General features: G+C 43.0%; 1 protein-coding gene across 1 annotated transcript in view; it reads right to left on the bottom strand.

Moving 5' to 3' along the window:
* Window positions 1-25,329, bottom strand: part of LOC120305042 (zinc finger protein 208-like) — a 28,200-nt gene extending 2,871 nt beyond the window's left edge. The window contains exons 1-3 of the mRNA XM_039336349.1: window positions 25,272-25,329; window positions 19,708-21,315; window positions 7,793-8,872 (exon numbers count right to left, since the gene is read on the bottom strand). Of these exons, the coding sequence (XP_039192283.1) occupies window positions 7,793-8,872; window positions 19,708-21,036 (2,409 nt within the window). The 5' untranslated portion in view covers window positions 21,037-21,315; window positions 25,272-25,329. The remainder of the gene's footprint in view (window positions 1-7,792; window positions 8,873-19,707; window positions 21,316-25,271) is intronic.
* Between the last annotated feature and the right edge of the window lie 2,007 nt (window positions 25,330-27,336).

Raw genomic sequence — 27,336 nt, 5'->3', positions numbered from 1 at the left:
AAGTTACTGCAGAAGATGTTAAAACAGCAAGAGAAAAAAGCATGCATTAAAATGAAAAAGCCAAAATGGTAGATTAGCCTCTAACATTAAATATGATTCATTGGATGCATAGAAAACTAGCGAGAAGCAAGTTCAAATATCCACACAAACATTAAATTCCCTTTTGGACTTCGTAAATCACAAACTCTTAGCACTACAAACTGTTATTTTCAAATATATCAGAAAATGCTGAGGATAGATTATACAGATTTGCAATAGATAAGGATTTCCCTGTCAGTCATGTCTGACTCTAGGGCATGGAGCTCATCTTCATTGTCATAGGTGTATACTACAGACCACCCAACCAAGCAGGGGAAATAGATGAACTTTTTGCTAACCAGTTAACAAATGTATTTCGGAAACACTCCATAATAGTAATGAGCGTCTAACTAGCCTAACATCAACTGGGTGACAAATTCTGCATCAGGTGGGAAATAGAATAGGTTCCCAACCAATCTAGCTGACAACCTTGTCATCCAAAAGGTAGAGGAGGGAACTAGAGGGACAGCTATATTGGAACACATATGTGATAGAAGGGGTTGACGTTGTTGCAACTGTGTGGGAGAGTGACCACATCATATTGAAATTCAATATAATTCAAACGCAAACAATAGAATGTAATCAAATCAATATCTTAAGACTTCAAACGAGCTTATTTTAATAAGCCTAGAGAGAGCTTGGGAAGGATTCCATGGATGAAAATCTTAAAGGGGAAAACCACTCAACAGGGTTAGGAAACTCTGAAAAATATTATTATAACAGCGCAATCCAGCTCAATACCACTGAAAAAGAAAAACAAGAAACCCAAGAAACCACCAGCCTGGTTACACAAAGAACTCTGATAAACTGAAAGACAAAAAGAATAATTACAAAAAATGGAAAGAGGGAGATATAATTAACGCAGAGAGCAAAAAGCCCAAACTTGTAATGATGAAGTCAGAAAAGCTAAGGCTCAGAATGAAATAAGGCTTGCAGGAAATGCCAAAAATAATTTAAAAAGTTTAAAATTATAAAAGGAGAAGAAAAAAAGCCAAGGAAACAATTGGTCCACTAATGAGAGAAGATGGCAAGAAAGTAATGGGCAGTAGAAAGCAGAGCTACTCAATTCATTTTTGCATCTGTCTTCACACAAAGATAATACATCTCAACTTATCAAAAACTTAACTGTAAAAGACAGATTAGGAATACAAATTAAAATAAGCAAGAAAATACTAAGAGATATATCTGTCTGCTCTAGACAAGTTCAAATCGCTGCCGACAGATTACATCCCAGAGTGCTGATGGAGCAGGCAGATGTGATCTTAGAACCATTGAACCGTATCTTTCAAAGATCTTGGATTACTGGGGAACTACCAGAGGACTAGAAAAGAGTTGATGTAGTCCCAAACTTTAAAAGAGGAAAAAAATAACAGATCCAGGAAACCACAGACCAATCAGCCTGACATTAATACCTGGGAAGATCCTGGAAAAGTTAATAAAGCATCAGACCTGCAAATAGCTAGAAGCAAGCAAAGTTATAACCAGAAGTAAACACGGGTTTTTCAAAAACAGATTGTGCCAAATAAATCTTATTCCGTTCTTTGAAATCAGAGGACAAGCAAAATGCATGCTTTCAAACTGCAAGGTTGGCAAGTAATTGGAGCTCACCCTGTTGCATGGAGTGTGGATCTTGAACCCCAGCAGTCACTCTCCAGCTGGAAGCACTGAAGAGCATCTTTAATCCCTGTGCCATTTCACCCACATTTAACCCCTGTGCCATTTCACCCACATACAGATATGCACACAAATATAAACATACTTACCAAAGTATGTTAAAACTCCAGGTGTATTTCAACTGCAAACACGTCCCAGAAGTGGGTGCACTCACACTTCTTAGTCTAATTTTCGAGGAAGAGGGGGCTTCAATAGATGAACGTCTTCAACAGATGAAAAAGTGCTCAAAACATCTGCAAGATATAATGCCCAGTTTTGTGCATGAAACTCCTCAGTTTCCAAGAAAACAACAAGATCATAAAAATCACAAAGAGTCAATCCTAAACTGAAGGAGACTTTTTAAATCTCCCAACCAACACAAAATTGCAGGCACTTTTAAAGCACCAGTGGAACAAAATTTGGGGAGGGAAGGAACATGCAGCAGCAGCTGCTGACCTGTTTCTGTTTGATTTCTTTTCTGCGGAGGAAACCAAACAACTTTACTTGCTCCCTCCTCAACTCACTTTCCAGCTGTTGCGATCCTAGGAAGGGCAGAAAAGCCGCCCTCCACGCTTCCATTCCGGGTTAGCCGGAAGAGGAGATTCCTCTGTTCTCCTCTCTAGAAACCCAGTACTCGTTTCTTTATACACCTTTCGGCTCCGTCGCTCCCCCTCCCGTTCAGCAACCATCGATTCCGTTACGCCGGTATTGACGGCTTACTAGTCGCCGGGTGTTACAATACTCATTTCATGCAGCGCCATCTAGTGACATAAGGCTGAAAATCACTCTTGTTTGCAAAGGGGTGTCAAACTGCCAGCCAGCGGCCCAGATGCGTCAGGCCAAAACCTCACCCACACCATTGCTGGCAATGGGCGGAACAATCGCGATAACTCCCGATCTGTAACCTGGAGCTTTAACCACTACACCAAACTGGCTCTTTGCAATCTTTGTAATCTCCAGATAACGGAACATTTTTTGTCTTTAAACCTGAACTTCAAACTTTTCTTCTGAGTTAATGGTATGTTTCTCCGACTGTAGACTGCCAGCTTCTGGCCTGGCCCCGAGGACCAGCTCCTCTGGCTATGAGATTACCTGTTGCTGAATTTTGCTTGATTTTATGAGTTTTATAGTGTTTGTAAGTTTTCTGAGATCTCATTAAGCCACTTGTTCTTCTGTAAGAGGGTTATGCAAGTTGGGAATTCCACCATTCCCTTTGTATCAGTTTCAGTTTGTCTACTTTGAATCTTTGCATAATGAAATCTAATGACTATTTTCGCAGGATAATCAAAAGAAATACACTCTTTGCAATGAACTCTTACAGTAGCCAGTCGGTCATATTATCGTTAGTCCTCACCTCACACTCATACCCATTGCCCCTCTTTCCTGCCATCTGATATTTTGGTTGTATGTATGAGACACACCCTAAAAGAAAAAAAAGTCTTTACAGAATGATAATTAAAGGAAACACACTCTTTGCAATGAATTCTTACACTAGCTAGTCATGAATTTCTCCACTTCCATCCCCTCTGCGCTAATGTCCCATTTTGTTCCCCAAAGACGTCATCAGAATGTTGTAGCCACTAAGAGTTTGTTTTACGGAATGGTCTTCTGAAAGATCCAGAGATATTTGAGCTATTTCAAGCATTTTCAGCAGCCAAGCATTAAAAACGTGCCCCAAAATGACGCTAAAGAGAGAGAGAATTCAATGTAATCTAACAAGCATTAAATATAATTTGCTTCTTTGAAAGTTTAAAATTTTTATTACACTGAAAGACCAGCATAAGGAACTTGGGGTGTATTCAGCTAAATAGTACAGAAAATAAAGTATAAAAATAGTAATTATACAAAAACAAAAAACCAAAGAGACATAAATGACAGAGTATATATAAAAATAGAAGCCTAAATGGAACTAAGAGCACAGTGAGGAGCATAAGATATGGTTAATAAATTTTAGCATGTGGCAGATTAATCTCTCTATGGAGCAAAAAATATGAGCCGGATGCTCCTTAAGACTACTTTATGGCACAAGTCATCCATCAGCTGATCATATTTAAGTGCTGCTCCGCAGAACCTGGCAACATTATACTGTATTTTGTACCAGGGTGACTATCTGAACGCTGCACAGTGATGTAGAATTGTCCTGTGCACCCTGAGGATTTATGCAGTACTGAAGAGACAGCCTGGATACTAATATCTCCATAATACAGCCACTGGAGAAGCATGTATTTTGTTGTTTCTGAATGTTCAGATTCACGGGCACATTGTATTATAAGCTGAAGTGTATTACTGAAATGAACAACCCTTGAAATCTTTGGTGTCGTCTACATTAACGAAAAAAATTAGCACCTTCCACTACTATCACCCACCAGCATTTAAAGAGGCATTTCTAAGCGAAGGAGATCACAGCAGGAGGTGGTGGAAAAACTGAAGATCCTACACTCAAAAACCACATCCCCTTTTTCTCTATAATATTCCAACAGCATTTGCGTATCACGTTCAACAATCTTTATATGTTGTGAATTTTTTCTGCTCTTCTCAATGCCCCAAACCTCCCTCATATGTTCCCCATTCTGTGCTTCACTCTTCTTGCTTAATTCTTTACAATCTAAACAGGGATTCTTCTTGCCCTGAATTTCTGAAAATGTTAAGAAAAGATGAACTCTGAACCTCTTTATTTCTCTGCTCCCATCATGTCATATTTGGGGAGCTACAAGCACTAGGTAAATAAGAGTGTTCATATCTTCTAATATATATATTTAGCATAATTGGCATTACAGAAACCTGGTGGAATGAAAACCATGACTGGAATGGAGTGATGGATAAAAATTGTTCAAAAGAACCAGAACTACAAAAAGAAGAGGGGATGTAAGAGATTACTACATATCTTATAGAAATGCACATGATCAAAGATAAAAGCCCTTCAGAATTTATATGGGTCAATATAAAAGGGAAAAAAAGTGACATTGCCATAGGGCAGTGGTTCTCAACCTGTGGGTCGGGACCCCATTTGGGGTCAAACGACCATTTCACGGGGATCGCCAAACAACACAGTCCACCATTTTTGCCCCCTTTTCCTTAGCTGTGCTACTCCCTTTTATTCTATTGGCTTTTGAAAGCCAATAGAATAGACTCTCTTGAATAGAGTCTAATTCTATTGGCTTTCAAAAGCCAATAGGAATTGTCCAGGCTGTCTCTGCCCTGCTGAGCCCGCCAAAAGTCCCATTCTGCAAACGGTGCTGCAGCACCAGTTGAGTAGTCCTCGACTTACGACCGGTTGGGGGTCGTGGCATTAAAAAGGTTGAGAACCACTGCCATAGGGGTATACTACAGGCCACCCAACCAATCAGAAGAAATAGATGAACTGTTTGCTAATCAGTTAAGAAATGTATGTAGGAAGAATACCACAGTAGTATTGGGAGACTTCAACTACCACATATCAGCTAGGAAACAAACTCTGCAGCGAGTGGGAGATCAAACAGATTCCTAACCAACTTAGCCAACAACTTGTCATCCAAAAGTAGAAGAGGGAACTAGAAGTAAAGCTATACTGGACCTAATTCTTACTAATAGAGAAGAAGTGATAGAGGGAGTTGAAGCTGCCGGAACCTTGGGGGAAAGTGACCACGTCATACTGGAATTCAATATAATGCAAACACAAGAAAAAGAAAATAATTCAACTGATCTCTTAAACTTCAAAAAAGCTGATTTTAACAAACTCAGAGGGACCCTAGGAAAGATGAAAATCCTAAAGGGGAAAACAACTGAAGAAGCATGGGAAACTCTGAAAAATGCTATCATAAAAGCCCAGTCTAGCACAATACCACTGAAAAAGAAAACAGGAAAATCAAGAAACCAGCATGGCTGCACAAAGATCTCTCAGACAAACTGAAAGACAAAAAAGACAAGTACAAAAAATGGAAAGAGGGACACATAACTAAGGCTGATTATCAGCAGACAGCCAGAACATGCAAAGACGCAGTCAGGAAAGCAAAGGCTTAGAATGAATAAAGACTTGCAACAGAAATCAAGGATAATAAAGTTTTTTTCAACATATTAATAACAAGAAAAAGTCAAGGAAACTGTAGGCCCACTAAAGAAAGAAGATGGCAAGGAAGTAACAAGCAATAGGGAGAAAGCAGAACTGCTTAACTTATTCTTTGCATCAGTCTTCACACAAAAAGAATTTATAGCACAACATACTAAAAAGAATACTGCAAAAGGCAAACTAGAAACAAAAATTAAAATAAGCAAGAAAATGGAAGAGAATACCTATCCGACCTTGACGAATATAAATCACCAGGACCCGACAGATAAGATAAGAAGATAACCTTTATTGTCATTTTTATACTGTGGGCACAGTGGCACACATCAAAAATGAAATTTAGTTGACCGCTCTCAAAGTGAAACACATACATGACAAAGAGCTGGCAAATGTTATCTCAGAACCATTGCACCTATCTTTAAAAAATCCTGGAGCACTGGGGAAATACCTGAGGGTTGGAAAAGGGCTGATGTGATTCCCAACTTCAAGGGAAAAAAACGGACCCAGGAAACTACAGACCAATCAATCTAACATAAATACCTGGGAAGATCCTGGAAAAGATAATAAAAAAAACAACTAGAAGCAAACAAAGTTATAACTAGTAGCTAGCACGGGTTTGTCAAAAACAGATCATGCCAAACCAATATTTCATTCTTTGATAAAGTGACTAAACTAAGACCAGCGAAATACTGTGGATGTAGTATACTTAGACTTCAGTAAGGCATTTGATAAGGTAGACCACAACCTACTCCTTGGCAAGCTAGAGAAAGGTGGAATAGACAACATCACCACCAGATGGATCTGTAACTGGCTGGCAAACCGTACTCAATGAGTAGTCCTCAATGGCACTACATCCACATGGAGAGAGGTGAGCAGTGGGGTACCACAAGGTTCCGTCTTAGGCCCAGTATTCTTCAATATTTCATCAATGACTTAGATGAGGGAATTGAAGGGGAACTCATCAAATTTGCAGATGACACCAATCTGGCAGGAGTAGCCAACACCCCAGAAGACAAGCTCAGGTTCCAAAAAGATCTTGACAAACTTGAACAATGGGCCCTGTCCAACAAAATGAGCTTCATTTTGGAGAAAAGCAAAGTCTTACATTTAAGCAGGAAAAATCAAAGGCACAAGTACAGACTGGGCAAAACCTGGCTTAAAAACAGTAACTGTGAGAGGGACCTTGGAGTCCTAGTGGATGATCACTTGACTATGAGCCAGCAGTGTGCAGCAGCTGCCAAAAAAGCTAATACAATCCTGGGTTGTATGAACAGAGGCATAGAATCAAGATCACGCAAAGTATTAGTACCGCTTTATAAAACCCTGGGAAGACCACACCCACAATACTGCAGCCAATTTTGGTCACCATATCACAAAAAAAGATGAGAGTTTGGAAAAAAATCAGAGAAGAGCAACTAAGATGATCAAAGGCCTAGAGACTAAAACATACGAAGAACGGCTGCAGGACTTAGGTTTGGCTAGTCTAAAGAAAAGAAGAAATAGAGGGGACATGATAACAGTATTTTAGTATTTGAGGGGCTGCCACAAAAAAGAGGGGATCAAATTATTTCCAAAGCACCAGAGGGCAGGACAAGAAACAATGGTTGGAAACTGACCAAAAAGAGAAGCAACCTAGAATTAAGGAGAAACTTTCTGACAGTGAGGACAGATTGCCTCCAGAAACCATGGGCGCTCCATCACTGGAGATTTTAAAGAAGAGGCTAGACAGTTACTTGTCTGAGATGATATAGGTTCTCCTGCTTGAGCAGGGGGTTGGACTAGAAGACCTCCAAGGTCTGGTCTGGTCTGGTCTGGTCTGGTCTGGTCTGGTCTGGTCTGGTCTGGTCTGGTCTGGTCTGGTCTGGTCTGGTCTAGTCTAGTCTAGTCTAGTCTAGTCTAGTCTAGTCTAGTCTAGTCTAGTCTAGTCCTGAGACATGTTTAACTAAATAAAATCAGACCAGAAATTCAATGATTAATTTCTCAGGTGCATTTCCAAAGGGAGATGAGAAAAATTCAAGCCTTCTCTTTACTCATTATCTTCAGGCTCATGTGGATTTTCTTGTGTACAGTAAGGGAGGAATTTTGTGAGAAGCACCGTCCACACTCTGGGCACTTAAAAGGTTTCTCACCTGTGTGTAAACCTACATGATTTATAAGGTTAGTTCTAGTACTGAAACCTTTCCCACAGTCTGGACACTCATATGGTTTCTCCCCTGTGTGAGTCCTCTGGTGTATCACCAGGCCAGAATACCAACTGAAACATTTTCCACAGTTCAGACACTTATATGGCTTATCACCTGTGTGAATCCTTTGGTGTTTCACAAGATTGGAATTATGACTGAAAGCTTTCCCACAATCAGGACATTCAAAGGGTTTCTCTCCTCTGTGAATCCTCAGGTGTTTCACAAGGTCAGAATTATGACTGAAACTTTTCCTACAATCAGGACATTTGTACCGTTTCTCCTGAGTGTGAACCCTCAGGTGTTTAACAAGACTTGAATTCAGACTGAAACCTTTCCCACAATCTGGACACTCATATGGCTTCTCTCCTGTGTGAGTCCTCTGGTGTATCTTCAGGTTGGAATTACAGAAGAAACGTTTCTCACAATGGGGACACTCGTACCGTTTCTCCCGAGTGTGAATCCTCAGGTGTTTAACAAGATGGGATTTCTGACTGAAGCCTTTCCCACAATCTGGACATACATATGGTTTCTCCCCAGTGTGAGTCCTCTGGTGTTTCACAAGGTTGGAATTATGACTGAAACCTTTCCCACAGTCTGGACACTCATAGGGTTTCTCCCCTGTATGAGTCCTCTGGTGTATCACCAGGTTGGAGTTATGACTGAAATCTTTCCCACAATCTGGACACTCATACATTTTCTCCCTTGTGTGAGTCCTCTGGTGTGTCACCAGGTGGGAATTCTGACTGAAATGTTTTTCGCAATCTGGACACTCATAGGGCTTCTCTCCTGTGTGCATCCTTTGGTGTATCACGAGGTGAGAATTCCTACTGAAAGTTTTCCCACAATCAGAACACCCAAAAGACTTCTCCCCCATTTCAGGCCTTTTTTCTATCACTAGAGTAGCGTGTTTCCCAAGGTTTTGTCACCTTGAGGATAGAAGGTGGATTTTTCTTCAGTGTGGTTCCTCTCAGGTATAATCAGGTGTAGTCTGCAATCTGTTCTTTTCCCACAATATGCACATCGGTGAAGCTTTTCTACCAATGATATTTTTGGATTCTCAAGGTCAAAAATATGTTGGATCCCTTCTTGGATGGATGCTTTCATTTAAGCTATTCTTTCTTCACAGGGCAAGGCTTGCATGATCGCCCATCCTATATGATTATTGAAGTGATCGCTTCCTCCCCAGTGATTTGCAGAATATTTCCCCTTTTTCTGAATTTGGAAATAATCCCTCTTGACCTTTTTCTGGAGTGCTTGCTTGAGTTCTACATACTCAGTTTTTTCCCCCACCTAAAACTTTCTTCCTGTTATTCCCTCTTTTGTCCGTCACATGCATGGACACAGAGAAGAATTTTGTGCTTTTCTGGAGGAAGTGGAAAAGACTTTCATTGCTGGCTGGATATGCTTTCCTTTTTAATGCTGCTTGTGATTCTCACTTGTCCGGAATTATCTTCCTGGCATCCTCTTTATCTATAAAATGGACATAAACCCTTAGTTTCTGCACCCTTAGTGCAAAAGATGTGAAAAGAGCAAGAGAAAAAAGCATGCATTAAATGAAAAAGCAAACATGCCAAAACGCTTGATCACCTCTAACATTAAATATGATTCATTTGATGCATAGAGGTCTAGCGAAATGCAAGTTCAAATAGCTACACAATCATTAGATTCCGTTCTGGACTTCAGTAAATCACAAACTCTTAGCATTACAAACTGTTATTTTCAAATATATCAGAAGATGCTGAGGATAGATTATATAGATTTGCAATAAGTGAAAATTTCCCTGTCGGTCAGGTCTGACTCTAGGGCACGGTGCTCACCTCCCTTGTCCTAAGTCAGGGGTAGGCAACCTTAGCTCTTTTATGACTCGTGGACTTCAACTCCCAGAATTCCTGAGCCAGCCATGCCGGCTCAGGAATTCTGGGAGTTGAAGTCCACGAGTCATAAAAGAGCCAAGGTTGCCTACCCCTGTCCTAAGTGTATATTACAGGCCACCCAATCAAGCAGAAGGAACCGACAAGCACCGCTGGAACAAAATTTGGGGAGGGAAGGAACATGCAGTAGCAGCTGACATTTTCAGTGTGGTTTCTTCTGTTTCTACACTGTGGAGGAAACCAAACAGCCCTAATTGCTCCCTGACTCTCCTCCGATCTGTCCTCAACTCACCTTCCAACTACTGTTTGATCCTGGGAAGAGCAGGAGAGCCGCCCTCCAGATCTCCATCCTCCCACGGGTCAGCCGGAAGAGGAGATTCCTCTGTTCTCCTCTCTAGAAATCCAGTACTCGTTTGTTTATACACCTTTCGGCTCCCTCGCTCCCCCTCCCGTTTGATGGCAGTATTCAGCAACCATCGATGCCGCTATTGTATTGACGGCTTTCTAGTCGCCGGATGTTACAATACTCATTTCATGCAGCGCCATCTAGCGACATAAAGCTTAAAATCACTGTTCTTGTTTGCAAGATTTTTGATCAATTACTGCAGGGGTCTTCAAACTTGGCCCTTTTATGACTTGTGGACTTCAACTCCCAGAGTTCCTCAGCCAGTATGAGGAATTCTGGGAGTTGAAGTCCACAATTCATAAAGGGGCCAAGTTTGAAGACCCCCTGGATTACTGTATCAGTGTTTCTCAACCTTGACAATGTTAAGGCATGTGGACTTCAACTCCCAGAATTCCACAGCCAGCATTGGCTGTGTCCACATGCCTTAAAATTGTCAAGGTTGAGAAACACTGTGTATCTGCCATTAAGTGGTTTTCAACACCAACCACAGCGGTGGTTTCACTTTGGATCTATCCCTAACCTGTTCTTTCTGGTCTTTCAGGGATGCTCTCATAGCTATTACAGTTGAGCCAGCGCTCTGTTTGCAAGAAGCAAGAACTTAAACCAACATGGGGGGGGGAACGGTATGCATACAAACAGCAACAATTATATATCATTTATTGTGCATGCATGAATTCTGTTCCAGCCAGTTTTTTGTCCTAGCGGGCAAGGATAACTCCTCAAAATCTACCAAGGGAAGCTTGAAGAGTGAAGTTTACTCTTCACTGAGTCTACTTAGCTTTGCCAGATTAAGTTGGTTGCTGGGCCCTAAAAGTTCATGAAGTTCTTGTTTATGTGTGGCTCTAAATTATTGCCAGCTTCATCTTGTGGGAAGAATCCAGAGAAAGAAATATTTTGGGAAATATTTAAAAAGTCAGAATATATTTCCCCAAAGGAATAATGGAGATCTTTAAAAAGACAGAAACCAGCCCCAGCCCCTAGGCCAGCGGTTCTCAACCTATGGGTCGCGACCCCATTTGGGGTCGAACGACCATTTTACGGGGGTCGCCAAACAACGCAATCCGCCACTTTTCCCCCTCAGGGGGGCGGCGCCGTGCATGTGCGCTGCGCATGGGGGTGGCGCCGTGCATGCGCGCCGCACATGGGGGCACCGCCGCACATGCGCGCCGCGGCGCGTGACTGGGGGTCGCCGTATAAAAAGGTTGAGAACCGCTGCCCTAGGCAGAGATCAGCTTTTAGAAATGCAAATTCAATAATCCATTCAGGAAGGTTGGGGTCAGAAAGCTAGAAGCTATGAGATGAGGAATCTACATACCCCACCCAAACTCTAAAAGACAGGACCTTTGAAGACATAATAGGATTAATCCACCAATACCAAAAGAGCACACTCACACTCAGGTCAAAGTACATGATATAGGACAGGGCTTTTCAACCTTTTTACCGATTGTACCACTTTTAGGATATGGCAATATTCGAGTACCACCTAGCAAAGTGTTAAAGACTTGATGACCAAAAAAAAAACCTGTTTAAAGTTGCAATTGCATTGAAATGACTTATGACCATTTTTCACACTTATGACCATTGCAGCATGCCCAGGGTCATGTGATTTATATTTGGATGCTTGGCAACTGATTCCTATTTACTGTATAATGGTCACAGTGTTCCAGGGTCATGTGATCCTCTTCTGCAACCTTTTGACAAGCAAAGTCAATGGCAGAGCTGCTGGTGGCCAGATGCTAAGGCAGGACTTCCTTTCCTCCCTCCCTTCCCTTCCTCCCCTTTTCTCATTCCCATCTCCTTCTGAAGGAAGAATTTGAACCCCCCCCCCATATTTTCCCTCTTCCATATATTGATCAAACAAGGAAAGGCCTCCCGAGACAGAAAAGACAAGCTGCTGAGTGAACTAACTTAAAAAGGCACATTCCCCTTTAAGAATTAGCTACTGGCTAGAAAGGAAAGTTTATGGATTACTGCCTTGTCGTGGCGAAGGGGCTTGCGTAACTCAATGAAGCTATAAGCTATGCCGTGCAGGGCCACCCAAGACGGACAGGTTATAGCAGAGAGTTCTGACAAAATGTGATCCACTGGAGAAGGAAATGGCAAACCACTCCAGTATCTTTGCCATGAAAACCCCATGGACAGTACTAAAAGGAAAAAAGATATGACGCTGGAAGATGAGCCCCTCAGGTCGGAAGGTGTCCAATATGCTACTGGGGAAGAGCAGAGGGCTAGTACTAGTAGCGCCAGAAAGAATGAAGCGACTGGGCCAAAGCCGAAAGGACGCTCAGCTGTGGATATATCTGGTGGTGAAAGGAAAGTCCAATGCTGTAAAGATTTTTTCTCCATAGGAACCTGGAATGTAAGATCCATGAATCAAGGCAAGCTAGACGTAGTCAAAAAGAGATGACAAGACTGAACATCGACATCTTAGGAATCAGCGAACTAAAATGGACAGGAATGGGTGAATTTAACTCAGATGACCATCAGGTATACTACTGTGGGCAAGAATCCCTCAGAAGAAATGGAGTAGCCTTCATAGTCAATAAAAGAATAGGAAAAGCAATACTGGGATACAATCCTCAAAATGACAGAATGATCTCTATTCGAATCCAAGGCAAACCATTCAATATCACAGTAGTCCAAATCTATGCCCCAACCACTGCTGCTGAAGAGGATGAAATTGACCGGTTCTATGAAGCCCTACAGCACCTTATAGAATTAACACCAAAAAATGATGTCCTTATCATCATGGGGGATTGGAATGCTAAGGTAGGAAGCCAAAAGATAACCGGAATAACAGGCAAGTTTGGCCTTGGAGTACAAAATGAAGCAGGGCACAGGCTAATAGAATTTTGTCAAGAGAATACGATGGTCATAACAAACACTCTTTTCCAACAACCCAAGAGACGGCTCTACACATGGACATCACCAGACAGTCAACATAGAAATCAGATTGACTATGTGCTCTGCAGCCAAAGATGGAGAAGCTCTATACAGTCAGTAAAAACAAGACCAGGAGCTGACTGTGGCTCAGATCATGAGCTTCTCGTTGCAAAATTTAGGCTTAAATTGAAAAAGTAGGGAAAAGCACTAGGCCACTCAGGTATGAACTAAATCATATTCCTGATGAATATACAGTAGAGGTGACAAATAGATTTAAGGAACTGGATCTGACAGACAGAATGCCTGAAGAACTATGGATGGAAGTTCGCAACATTGTACAAGAGGTAGCAACTAAAACCATCCCAAAGAAAAAGAAATGCAAGAAAGCAAAATGGCTGTCTGAGGAAGCTTTGCAAATAGCTGAGGAAAGAAGGGAAGCGAAAGGCAAAGGAGAAAGAGAAAGATACACCCAATTGAATGCAGAATTCCAGAGAGTAGCTAGAAGAGATAAGAATGCCTTCTTAAATGAACAGTGCAAAGAAATAGAAGAAAACAACAGAATAGGGAGGACCAGAGATCTCTTCAAGAAAATTGGAGATATGAAGGGAACGTTTCATGCAAAGATGGGCATGATAAGGACCAAAATGGCAGAGACCTAACAGAGGCAGAAGAGATTAAGAAGAGATGGCAAAACTACACAGAAGAACTATACAAGAATGAGCTTAACATCCCAGATAACCACAATGAGATGGTCACTGACCTCGAACCAGACATCCTAGAATGTGAAGTGAAATGGGCCTTAGAAAATCTGAGCAACAACAAAGCTAGTGGAGGTGACAGTATTCCAGCTGAGCTATTCAAAATCTTAAAAGATGATGCAGTAAAAGTGCTACATTCAATTTGCCAGCAAATTTGGAAAACTCAACAGTGGCCACAGGATTGGAAAAGGTCAGTTTACATTCCAATTCCAAAGAAAGGCAATGCCAAAGAATGTTCAAACTATCGAACCATTGCACTCATTTCACATGCTAGTAAAGTTATGCTTAAAATCCTACAAGCTAGACTCCAGCAATATGTGGATCGAGAACTACCAGAAGTACAGGCAGGATTTCGAAGAGGCAGAGGAACTAGAGATCAAATTGCCAACATACGCTGGATCATGGAGAAAGCTAGGGAGTTCCAGAAAAACATCTACTTCTGCTTCATTGACTATGCAAAAGCCTTTGATTGTGTGGATCACAACAAATTGTGGCAAGTTCTTAAAGAGATGGGAGTACCAGACCATCTCATTTGTCTCTTGAGAAACCTATATGCGGGTCAAGAAGCAACAGTGAGAACTGGACACGGAACCACTGATTGGTTCAAAATTGGAAAAGGAGTCCGGCAAGGCTGTATACTGTCGCCCTGCCTATTTAACTTATATGCAGAGCACATCATGAGAAAGGCAGGGCTAGATGAATCAAAAGTTGGAATTAAGATTGCCGGGAGAAATATCAACAACCTAAGATATGCAGATGATACCACTCTAATGGCAGAAAGTGAAGAGGAACTAAAGAGCCTCTTGATGCGGGTGAAGAAGGAGAGTGCAAAAGTTGGCTTGAAACTCAACATTAAGAAAACCAAAATCATGGCATCCGGCCCTCTCAATTCCTGGCAAATAGATGGGGAAGAAATGGAGGTAGTGACAGATTTTATTTTTCTGGGCTCCAAGATCACCTCAGATGGGGACTGCAGCCAAGAAATTAAAAGACGCTTGCTCCTGGGGAGGAAAGCTATGGCAAATCTAGGCAGCATTCTAAAAAGCAGATACATCACCCTGCCAACAAAAGTGCGTATAGCCCAGGCCATGGTTTTCCCAGTTGCAATGTATGGCTGTGAAAGTTGGACCATAAGAAAGGCTGAGCGCCAAAGAATTGAGGCCTTTGAACTATGGTGCTGGAGAAGACTCCTGCGAGTCCCTTGGACTGCAAGGCGTTCAAACCGATCAGTCCTAGAAGAGATCAACCCCGACTGCTCTTTAGAAGGCCAGATCCTGAAGTTGAAACTCAAGTACTTTGGCCACCTAATGAGAAGGAAGGATTCACTGGAGAAGAGCCTAATGCTGGGAAAGATTGAGGGCAATAGAAGAAGGGGACGACAGAGAATGAGATGGCTGGATGGAGTCACTGAAGCAGTAGGTGTGAATTTAAATGGACTCCAGAAGATGGTAGAGGACAGGAAGACCTGGAGGAACGTTGTCCACGGGGTCGCGATGGGTCGGACACGACTTTGCAATTAACAACATCAAGAAAGGAAAGTAAGGAGCGCAGACCACACTTAAGGAAGAAAAAAATGTAAGTACTGGTTGCCGGCTAAGGCAACCTCCCCAAATGGCTCCATTCATAAGTAAAGGAATGCTACAGGCCAAATCCATTCAGGAGAAAAATACTTCAAAATCCCTTGCAGCAAAACTTACAGCTAACAGCAGAGCAATAGAAGCTAACAGGAGACATCAGCCATCAGCCAAATAGAAATTGCCAAACACTCCTTAAGAACACAAAGCCCTCATTGCACAAATCCCAGAACTTCAAAGTCACAAAAGCACATAAGAATCCTTCCACTCTCCATCTCCTTCCCTCCTCCGTGCCTCACCTCCAGCCATTGCTGCCTTTTTTCATTCCTCTTGGAAAGTGACCCCTCCCCCACTGCATTTCTTGCCTGTTTGCTGCTGCCAGCCCAGGTGGCTGCCACCGGCTCATGGCCAGCCTGCTTGATCTCCTCTCCCCCCACCCTCACCCTCCTTCTTCATCTTTGTGCAGCTGACTCTGTCTCCTCCCAAGGCTGCTGCTTTTTTTCTCTTTCCCTCTCCTGCCCAAACTGACTCCTTTTATAGGCTCTTCTGCCTCCCCCCCTCCTCCTTTCTTATAGGGGAGGGTGAGCCAGAAGTGAGCCTGGGGCTTTTGCAGCTCCAGAGGACTCTCTCACTGTAAGTCCTTGCCTGTGCTGGCTCTTTTCCTCCCCCACTACACTTGGCTAGGCAGGGCTGCATACCACCTGCCACTCATTAATGTACCACAAGCGGTACGCCTACCACCGGTTGAAAAGCCCTGGACTAGAAGACCCAGTTCAGCTGTTGGCTTTGAGCTCTGTTGCATTCCAAACCTATCTTTTATTCATTCTCTTTTCTTTTAGAAACTCCGGGCTGCATAGAAAGCACTTCCTAGACAGCATCCTGAGTCAAGAAAGAGGCCCATTTTAATCTCCTCTAGTCACCTATCTCCCTTCACAGACATAATTTTTGCCTGTCGATTGGCATCTCAAGCTACCTTCATGCCTGATCTAACAATAACTGGAGGTTTTTTGCACTTTTAATCCCATCCTTTACCCTTAAACCAGTGGTTCTCAACCTGTGGGTCAGGACCCCATTTGGGGTCGAATGACCATTTCACGGGGGTTGCCAAACAACACAGTCCGCCATTTTTTTCCCCCTTTTCCTTAGCTGTGCTACTCCCTTTTATTCTATTGTTTTTTGAAAGCCAATAAAATAGACTCTCTCAAAAGCTGATAGGAATTGTCCAGGCTGTCTCTGCCCTGCTGAGCCCGCCAAAAGTCCCATTCCGCAAACGGTGCTGCACCAGTTGAGTAGTCCTCGACTTACGACCGGTTGAGTAGTCCTCGACTTACGACCGGTTGGGGGGTCACGGCATTAAAAAGGTTGAGAACCACTGCCTTAAACTCAATGTTTCTTTTAGGTACCTTCAAGTTAGAGTTGACACCGGGCCTGGACTGCTTTCCTGCAGTTTCCTTGGCAAGGATTTTCAGAAACAATTAATCTATTTGTTCACCTGTAAAGGAGTTATTCATGAGAATTCCACTATTCCCTTTGTACCAGTTTCATTGTGTATATTTTGAATGTTTGTGTAATGAAATTCAATTGCTATTGCTCCACACTTAATTCTTAAATATGGCATAAATTGTTATTCCTCACCTCACGCTCATACCCATTGCCTCTTTCCTGCCATCTGGTATTTTGGTTGTATGTATGAGACACACCCCAAAATGAAAAAAAAAAGTGTCTTTACAGAATAATAATCAAAGGAAACACACCCTTTGGAATGAATTCTTACAATAGCCAGTCAGCCAGGAACGCTTCCAACTTCGTCGCTTCCATTCCCTCTGCGCTAATGTCCCATTTTGTTTCTCAAAGACATTAGAATGTTGTAGCCACTAAGAGTTTGCATTACGCAATGGTCCTCTCAAAGATCCAGAGGCTTTTGAGTTATTTCAAGCAATTTCAGTGCTCAAGCCCAAAAAAATGTGACAGCAGATAATGCCCAAATATGACACTAAAAAGAGAGAATTGAATATAATCTGATGAGAATGAAATATAATTTGATTATTTTAAAGTTTAAAATCTTTATTACAGTGAAAGCCAGCATGAATGTGGGATGTATTCAGCTAAACAGAATAGAAAATAAAGTCTAAAAATAGTAATTATACTAAATAAGACATAAATGAAAGATATAAATATATAAAAACAGAAGTTTAAATTGGGTCCACAACACCCAGTCTATGGACCAGCAGCTGGCTGCAGCATGCCAGCAACTGGGCCGTGCAAACAAGCAAAGCCCCATCTGCAGGATGCAGGCAGCACACAAAATCATGGCCCCTCCAATGTACGGAAAAACTCTTTCCATGGAACTGGTCCCTAGTGGCCAAAAGGTTGTGGGCCATTGGTTTAAATGGAACTAAGACAGCGGTTCTCAACCTATGGGTCGCGACCCCATTTGGGGTCGATCAACCATATCACGGGGGTCGCCAAGCAAGGCTGTCTGCCTTTTTTTTCCCCCTTTTCCGGCGGGTGCCTTACCTCCCTTGGGCTGGGCCAGCCGGTGGTCGGCCTGCTCCGTCTCTGCCGCTTGCCAGCTACGCCTCAGCCGGCGCAGGGGGCGGCACCACGTATGTGCGGCGCTCCCGGGCAGGGAAAGTCCTCGACTTACGACCGGTTTAGTCCTCAACTTACGACTGGTTTAGTCCTTGACTTACAACGGGTTGGGGGTCCCGGCATTAAAAAGGTTGAGAACCACTGAACTAAGAGCACGCCAAGGACATAAGATGCCTGTAGGTTGAATGGTTTATTATGTGGCAGATTAAATCTATCATTCCACAAAGCAGACTGTAGGATGAACTGGATGTTCCTTAAGACTACTTTATGGCACAGGCCATCCATCATCTGACCATATTTAAGTGCTGCTCTGTAGAATCTGGCAACATTATACTGCATGTAGTACCAGAGTGACTATCTGAAAGCAGTAGGGAGATGTAGAATTGTCCTGTGTGCCCTGAGTATTTATGCAGTACTAGAGAGACGACCTGGATACAAATATCTGTACACCCACTGGACAACAACATGCTCTATTGTTTCTGTGTGTCCAGAGTTACAGTGGCATTGTATTATAACCAGAAATGTATTACTGAAATAAACAACCCTTGAATTTTTCTAAACTCAGCAAATTTTTTAGCATCTTGGCACTGCCAAGATTCAAAGGTTAATCCATCAGCATCAAATGTTAACAGAAGGCACTTCCAAACAAAGGAGATTACAGCAGCAGTTGGTAGAAAACATTAAAATCCTATGCTCAAAAACTACAACTCCTTTTTCCCTACAGCGTTCCAACAGCATTTGCATATCATGGTCAACAATCTTTACATGTGACATTTTTGTGCTCTTCTCACTGTCCCAAACCCCCCTCATATTTTCAATTTTGTGTTTCATTGTCCCTCACTGTCCTTGCTTCACTGTTCACAATCTGTACAGGGATTCTTCCTATACTGAATTTCTGGAAAACTTAGGAAAAGATGAATTCTGATCCGTCTTTACCTCTCCTATCGCCTCATATTGGAGGAGCTACAATCACTAAGTAAATCAGAATGCTCCTATCTTCTAATATATTTTATAGGACCTGCAGTAGATTTCTGAAGACATCTGTTCATCAATATGCAAAAACAACCCCACATTATTTGTGCAGCAGTTGCACTATTATTGAAAAAGAGAATATCTGCTATATTCTGCTAATACAGTGGTTCTCAACCTTTTTAATGCTGCGACCCCCAACCAGTCGTAAGTTGAGGACTACTCAACCGGTCGTAAATCGAGGACTACTCAACTGGTGCAGCACCGTTCGCAGAATGGGACTTTTGGCGGGCTCAGCAGGCCAGAGCCAGCCTGGACAATTCCTATTGGCTTTTGAAAGCCAATAGAATTAGACTCTATTCAAGAGAGTCTATTCTATTGGCTTTCAAAAGCCAATAGAATAAAAGGGAGTAGCACAGCTAAGGAAAAGGGGGAAAAATAGCGGACTGCGTTGTTTGGTGACCCCCGTGAAATGGTCATTCGACCCCAAATGGGGTCCCGACCCACAGGTTGAGAACTGCTGTGCTAAGCAAGGCACAGGTAATTAACCTTGATCAAAGTAACATTTTTCCTTTCCATTTCTTTTGTCCCTCCTGCCTAATGTTGAGACATGTTTGACTAAACTGAATGAGGCCACAAATTAAATAGTTAATTTCTCAATTGCTTTTGCAAAGGCAGATCAGAAAAGAAATTCAAGCCTTCTCTTCACTCATCACCTTCTGCCTCATGTGGATTTTCTTGTGTTTAATAAGGGAGGAGGTTTGCGAGAAGCATTGTCTGCACTCTGTGCATTTGAAAGGTTTCTCCCCTGTATGTATACCTACATGATTTATCAAGATAGACCTAGCACTGAAACCTTTCCCACAGTCCGGACACTCATATGGTTTCTCCCCTGTGTGAGTCCTCTGGTGTGTCACAAGGACGCAATACTGACTGAAACGTTTTCCACAATCCAGACATTGATATGGTTTCTCCCCTGAGTGAGTCCTCTGGTGTGTCACCAGAACACATTTCCAACGAAAATATTTTCCACAATCTGCACACTTATATGGTTTCTCTCCCGTGTGAGTCCTCTTGTGTCTCACAAGGTTGGAATTAACACTGAAACTTTTCCCACAATCCTGACACACATATGGTTTCTCCCCTGTGTGAATCCTCTGGTGTATCACCAGGCCAGATTTTGAACTGAAAGATTTCTCACAGTCCAGACACTTGTATAGTTTCTCCCCTGTGTGCGTCCTCTGGTGTATCATCAGGTTGGATTTATGACTGAACTCTTTCCCACAATCTGGACACTTATATGGTTTCTCCCCTGTGTGAGTCATCTGGTGCATCACAAGCCTAGAATTCCAACTGAAACATTTACCACAATTTGGACACTTGTACGGTTTCTCCCCAGTGTGAATCCTCTGGTGCATTAGCAGGGCAGAATTCCGAATGAAACCTTTCCCACAGTCCAGACACTTGTATGGGATCTCTCCAGTATGACTCTTCTGGTGGTTCAGAAGGTCAGAATTATGACTGAAAACTTTCCCACAATCGGAACACTTATATGGTTTCTCTCCTGTGTGAGTCCTCCGGTGTGTCACAAAGTCAGAATGCTGATTGAAACTTTTCCCACAATCCCGACACTCCAATAGTTTTTCCCTTGTGTGAGTCCTCTGGTGTATCATCAGGTTGGAACTATGACTGAAACGTTTCCCACAATCTGTACACTCATATGGTTTCTCTCCTGTGTGACTCCTCTGGTGTACGATCAGGTTGGAATTATTACTGAAGCCTTTCCCACAATCTGCACATTTATAGGGTTTCTCTCCTGTGTGAGTCCTCAGATGTATCACCAGCTGGGAATTATGCCTGAATCTTTTCCCACAATCCTGACACCTATATGGTTTCTCTCCTTTGTGAGTCCTCTGGTGTTTCATCAGGTGAGAATTCCGGCTGAAAGTTTTCCCACAGCCTGGACATCCATATGGTTTTCTTTGATTCAAGCTACTCTTTCTTTCTTGGCAGGGGGAAGCTTCCATGGCTGCCTGTCTTATATGCCTACTCAAGTGACACCTTCCGCCCCAGTGATTTCCAGAATATTTCCCCTTTTTGTAAATCTGGAAATGATCCCTCCTGACCTTTTTCAGGAGTGTTTGCTTGAGTTCAGCCCAAAACTTTCTTCCTGTTATTCTCTCTCTTGTCGGTCATCTGCCAGAGGAAGTGGAAAATACTTTCACTGCTGGCTGGATCTGCTTTCCATTTTAATGCCTCTTTCCACTCTCACTTGTCTGGAATTCTCTTCCTGGCATCCTCTTTGCCTGTAAGATTGACATAAACCCATAGTTTAAGAGTTGTTTATGAACTGGCTACCGAAAATGTGAAAACAGCAAGAGAACAGAGCATGCATTACAATGAGAAAGCAAACATGCCAAAATGCTAGATTAACCTCTAACATTAACTATGATTCATTTGACTCATAGACTAACGAGATCCAAGTTCGAATATCCACACAGACATTAAAGTCTCTTCTGGACTTCAGCAAATCACAAGTTATTAGCATTTCAAACCATTATTTTTAAATACAACAGGAAATATTGAGGGCAGATTATACAGATATGCACACAAAGACAAACACTGACACCCCTACCAATGTAAGTATGTTAAACGTCCATGTGTATTACAGCCATAAAAATGTTCCTGAAGTGGGTATGCCCATATTTTTTGGTCTAATTTCAGGGGGAAGGCTTCAACAGATGAGGGTTTCAGCCAATGAAATGGTGCTCAAAGCATTTACAAGATAATATGCACAAAACTCTTCAGTTTTGAAGAAAACAGCACATCTCAAAAAATCACAGTCAACCCTAAATTGAAGGAGACTTTTAAATCTCCCAACGAGCAAAAATTGCAAGGCAATACTTTTAAAACGACAGGGAGAAAATTTTGGGAGGGAAGGAACATGCAGCAGTAGCTGACATGTTTCACCCTAGTTTTTCCTTTGCTACATATATTAACAAAAGTCAGGGGTTGCCGCAAAGACGAGGGAATCAAGCTATTCTCCAAAGCACCTAAAGGCAGGACAAGAAGCAACGGGTGGAAACTAACCAAAGAGAGAAGCAACCTAGAACTAAGGAGAAATTTCCTACAATTAACCAGTGGAACAACCTGCCTCCAGCAGTTGTGAATGCTCTAACACTGGAAGTTTTTAAGAAGAGACTGGACAGCCATTTGTCTGAAATGGTATAGGGCCGTGATGGTGAACCTATAGCATGCGTGCCACAGGTGGCATGCAGAGCCCTCTCTGTGGGCAAATGCGCCATCGCCCGAGTCCTAGGCCTTCAGCCTATAAAAACTTTTTACTTTAGGCCTCCGCCGCCATGTGCAAAAAAAAAAGTTTCAATCAATCAATTTCAACTCCTTGCGGGGAAAAAAAAAGATCTCGCAAAGTTGGAATTGATTGATAGAACTTTTTAGTCCCACCCAGTCTGCCATTACCACCACAGCCACGCCTACCCAATGGGCCACACCCACCCAATGGGCCATGCCCACCCGGCACCCAATGATACATAAGTGGGTTTTGGGTTGCAGTTTGGGCACTCGGTCTCTAAAAGGTTCGCCATCACTGGTATAGAGCAGACATGTCAAACACAAGGCCCGGGGGCTGGATGCGGCCCACGAAGTGGTTTCATGTGGCCCGCGAAGCCATCCTGGAAACAGTTGAAGGAACGGCCCCCACTGCCTTGGCCCAGGCCAGCCAGGAGCCAATGTACAATTTTGTGATGGCCATCTTGGCACTTGCCCCAGTTGACCATGCCTTGGCACTTGCCCTGGTCCCACCCCCTTCTGCCAAGACCCTCAGATTGTCCCACTCCTGCCCAGGCCCCCACAGGCACCCTTGATGCAAATGATGTAGAATTGGCCACACCCACCCAGTAGGCCACACCCACTCCATCCACGCCCACCTAGTAGGCTGCACCCACTCTGGCCACACCTCCCAGCCCCCCAAGGGCAACTGCAATGTTGATGTGGCCCTCAAGTGAAATTGAGTTTGACACCCCTGGTATAGGGTTTCTTGCCTGAGCAGGGGGTTGGACTAGAAGACCTCAAAGGTCCCTTCCAACTCTACATTATTACTATTACTATTATTATTATTATTATATTAATTTATTATTTATTATTATTATTTTGGAAATGCACCACAGTAGTAATGGGGGACTTCAGCTATCCTGACATCAATTGGGAGAAAAGTTCTGCATCAGTTAGGAGACCGAACTGGTTCCTGACCAACCTAGCTAACAACTTTGTCATCCAAAAGATACCGGTAGAGCAGGGAACTAGAGAGACAGCTATACTGGACCTAATTTTTACTAACACAGAAAAAATGATAGAAGGGATTGAAGTTCCCAAAACTTTGGGAGAGAGTGACCCTGTCATATTGGAAATCAATATAATTCAAACGCAATGAATAGAACAAAATCGAACCAGTGTCTTTAAAAGAGATGATTTTTAACAAGCTTAGAGAGAGCTTGGGAAGGATATCATGGATGAAAATCTTAAAGGGGGAACAACTCAAGAAGAAGACAAAAGAACAAGTACAAAAAATGGAAAGAAGGACACTAAGGCAGAATACAAATAAATAGATCGAACTTGCAAAGATAAAATCAGGAAAGCTAAGGCTCAGAAGGATATAAAAGACTTGCAACAACTGTCAAAAATAATAAAAACTTTTCTTTCAACATATAAAAAACAAGAAAAAAGTCAAATAAATAATTGGTCCACGAATGAGAGAAAATGGCAAGGAAGTAATGGGCAGTAGAGAGAAAGCAGAGCTCCTTAATTCATCTGTCTTCATGAAAAAAGATAATACAGCCTAACCTACCAAAAACATAACCGTAAAAGGCAGACTAGGAATACAAATCAAAATAAGCAAGAAAACACTTGTCCATTGTAGACAAGTTCAAATAACCAGGACCTGATCGATTACATCCCAGTGATCTGCCAGCTCCCAGTGAAGGAGTTGGCAGATCTTGGAACCACTGAACCATATCTTTCAAAGATCCTGGAGCACTGGGGAACTACCAGAGACTGGGAATGAACTGATATGGTTCCCATCTTCAAAACAGAGGGGGGGGGACAGATCCAGGAACTACAGCCTGACATTAATAACAGGGAAGATCCTGAAAAATATAATAAAGCAACAAATCTGCGAACACCTAGAAGCAAGCAACATTATAACCAGAAGCCAACCCAGGTTTGTCAGAAACAGATCATGCCAAAGAAATCTAATTTCACTCTTTGACAAAGTGACTAAATTAGTGAATTAGAAGACCTCCAAGGTTCCTTCCAGCTCTGTTATTCTGCTATTCTATTGATTAATGGTCATCATACATTCCTATTTCTCTTCTTGGAAACGGAGCCTGGCTTGAACTCCATTCCTCAAGAGAAATCCAGACCAACATTTCCTTTCCACATTGCTCATCTCTGTGCAGAGGAACAGGGAGATGTTCTCTATGCACAGGTGACAAGCAGTAACCAGATCTTCAAGGTTGAGTCTCATTTTGGGACTTCATACGTCAGGAAGGATTCCTGGGAATGAGACGGGACCCCCTGACCAAGGTTTTCTTTGCCTGCTACATAATTCCATCTGAGGCAGCCAAAATGCAGGGACCTTTTTAAGACTCAAGAGCCACGGGGGCAAAATGTTCATCCGAATGCTCATCCATTCTTTTCACTGTATCCTATGCCAAGGAATGTTTTACTGTTTGCAGTTTCCTATGTTTCACCAACCCCCTTTTAAAAGGTTTTCATTTTTAAAATGACCCTCCTTCCACCGCAGATTTCGTGAATCCAAGAACTGAAGGAAATTCAATTCCTTCAATTCCTAAGGCAACATAAATCTCTGCCAACAGTTCTCTAGGTCACTTTGCCAGTGAGGGGATTTCATGCAACGCCTTCCTAACTTATCTCAGTATTAAGGAAAAAGTCCTCCTAGAGCAGGGGTAGGCAACCTTGGCTCTTTTATGACTCGTGGACTTCAACTCCCAGAATTCCTGAGCCAGTCCTAGAGGAACATTTTCTCTATGGCTAATTCCACTAATTTTCGGGGATATCAGATAGGGAATGATTGCAAAAACAAAGAGGATGCCACAGGATACAGTGCAGGTTGGGCTAGAAGACCTCCATCGTCCCTTTCCACTCCGTTGTTCTGCTTTGGAAGCGTGGAGGAAACCAAACAGCCCTACTTGCTCCCAGCCTCTCCTCCGACCTGTCAACTCACCTTCCAGCAGCTGTCGTCCTGGAAATAGTAGGAGAGCCTCCCTCCACGCCATTCCCCCCCCCCCATGGATGAACCAGAAGAGGAAGTTCCTCTGTTCTTCTCCTCTCTTCCATATCCTCTCTAGAAATCCAGTACTCTATTGTTTCAAAACACCTTTCAGCTCCGTCGCTCCCTCTGCCGTTGGATGTCAGTACTGTACATAGTAACCATCGATCCTGCTACCGTGTTGACGGCTTTCCAGTCGCCGCTCATTTCGTGGAGCGCCATCTAGCGACAGAAGGCGGAAAAATACGCTTCTCCTGTCCTTCGCAAGATTTTTGATTGATTGCCGTATGCTCCATCAAGTTGTTTTCAAAACCACCGATCATATCGACAGCTTCACGCTAGCATGATCGATCCCTAATCTGGTTTTTTCGGGTCTCCCAGGGATGCACTCATAACTACTGCAACTGACCCAGTGGCTTTGTTTGATAAAAGAGAGAAATCAAGGGAAAGCAACAGCGGGGTTGGGGAGGGATGGAGATGGTGGACCAACTAGACCAGTGGTTCTTAACCTTTTTGAACGAATCGCCCCCTTGAGCCAATGAGGAAGTTGTCATTGCCCCCCCTCCCCCAACATAACCCCTCAATCACAACATAGGAAATAATTCTTCAATTTATGCAAACACTTTTTTGTTTTCTTTAAAATTGTCATCAGGACATATGATGCAAATAATTTATTTCCAGTCTTCTTCCCATATCTCAACTGTGTGAAAAATTTTGGTGCCACCCATCACTTTATTCCCAAACTTCGTGATACGTGTATTTCATTATTATCTTATTTATTCAAGACACTTAAATGTAATGACCATTGAAAACAAAATTCAACTGCAAGAAAGTGAAATGCCCGAAAAGAAAAACAGTAACATTTAATGATTGAATTACAAGTGAAATTTAAGATGCAAAAAGAAATATAAAAAGGGCATAAGAACAAACCGCAATGCAGGAACTAAGAATTTCAAGATGAAAACTCTGAAACTAAATTAAGATTCAAGGAAAGTATATATAGTCATGCACACTGTAAAAAGGATTAAAAAGTGACAAAGAAAATATAATATCGAACTGGAGTGCATGCTAAAAAAGTACAATACAAAGAGACACACAAAACAGCATGCGATGTTTCGAAAGAAGCACTCCCCCCTCCATCACTGCCCATTCTAGCCAATGGTGAGCCACAGTATGGGTAGAGCAGGGGTAAGCAACCCAAAACACTCAAAGAGCCACTTGGACCCGTTTCCCACCGAAAACTAAACACTGGGAGCCGCAAAACCCTTTTGACATCTAAAATGAAGATAACACTGTATATATCCTTTTTTACCTTTATTATATATATATATATCTTCAGTGTTGTCTTCATTTTAGATGTCAAAAGGGTCTCTCTCTCTCTCCCTCTCTCCCTCCCTCTTTCTGCCCTTGGTCTGCCAGTCCTCTTCCCCCACTTAGTGTGTGTGTGTGACAGAGAGAGGGGGGGGGAGAGAGAGGCACTTGCGCTTCCTCTCTCTCTTTCTCTTTCTTTTTTTCTTTCCCCTCTCCCTCTCTTTCCTCTCCCTGCCTCCCCCTTCTTTCTCCAGGTGAAGAGAGGGGGGGGAGAGAGAGGCACTTGCGCTTTCTCTCTTTCCTCTCTTTCTCTCTTTCCCCTCTCCCTCTCTCTCTTTCCTCTCCCTCCCTCCCCCTTCTTTCTCCAGGTGAGGAAAAAGAGAGAGAGAGAGAGAATAAAAGGCAGAGGGCACTGAAGGAGCAGGGAGGGGGGACAGGAGGCAGCAGAAGACCCCGTTGCTGCTGGAGGCACCCAGCTTCGCTGCCCGCCGGGCCTGCAGGGACGCCCTGGCTCCCACGTACCGCTGGCGTCCCTGAGCTCAAGTCGGGGCCACGGGGCATCTGCAGAATGCCCCGCCCATCGGCTGCATCGCCAAGCCTCCCCTCGCGCCACCAGGGTCCCGGGGCTTAACTCGCACTCTGCAGAACACCATCAGCTGCTGGAGGAGGAGCTGGGGCCGCTCCGCAACGCACGACGTTCCCGGCCATC

The sequence above is a fragment of the Crotalus tigris genome, unplaced genomic scaffold (genome assembly GCF_016545835.1).
Source record: "Crotalus tigris isolate CLP2741 ecotype Arizona unplaced genomic scaffold, ASM1654583v1 scf7180000017666.379230911805:20528666, whole genome shotgun sequence".
NCBI classification, from domain to species: Eukaryota; Metazoa; Chordata; class Lepidosauria; order Squamata; family Viperidae; genus Crotalus; species Crotalus tigris.
Note: the sequence above shows the minus strand (reverse complement) of the source record. Positions and strands in the feature narration are given on the sequence as shown.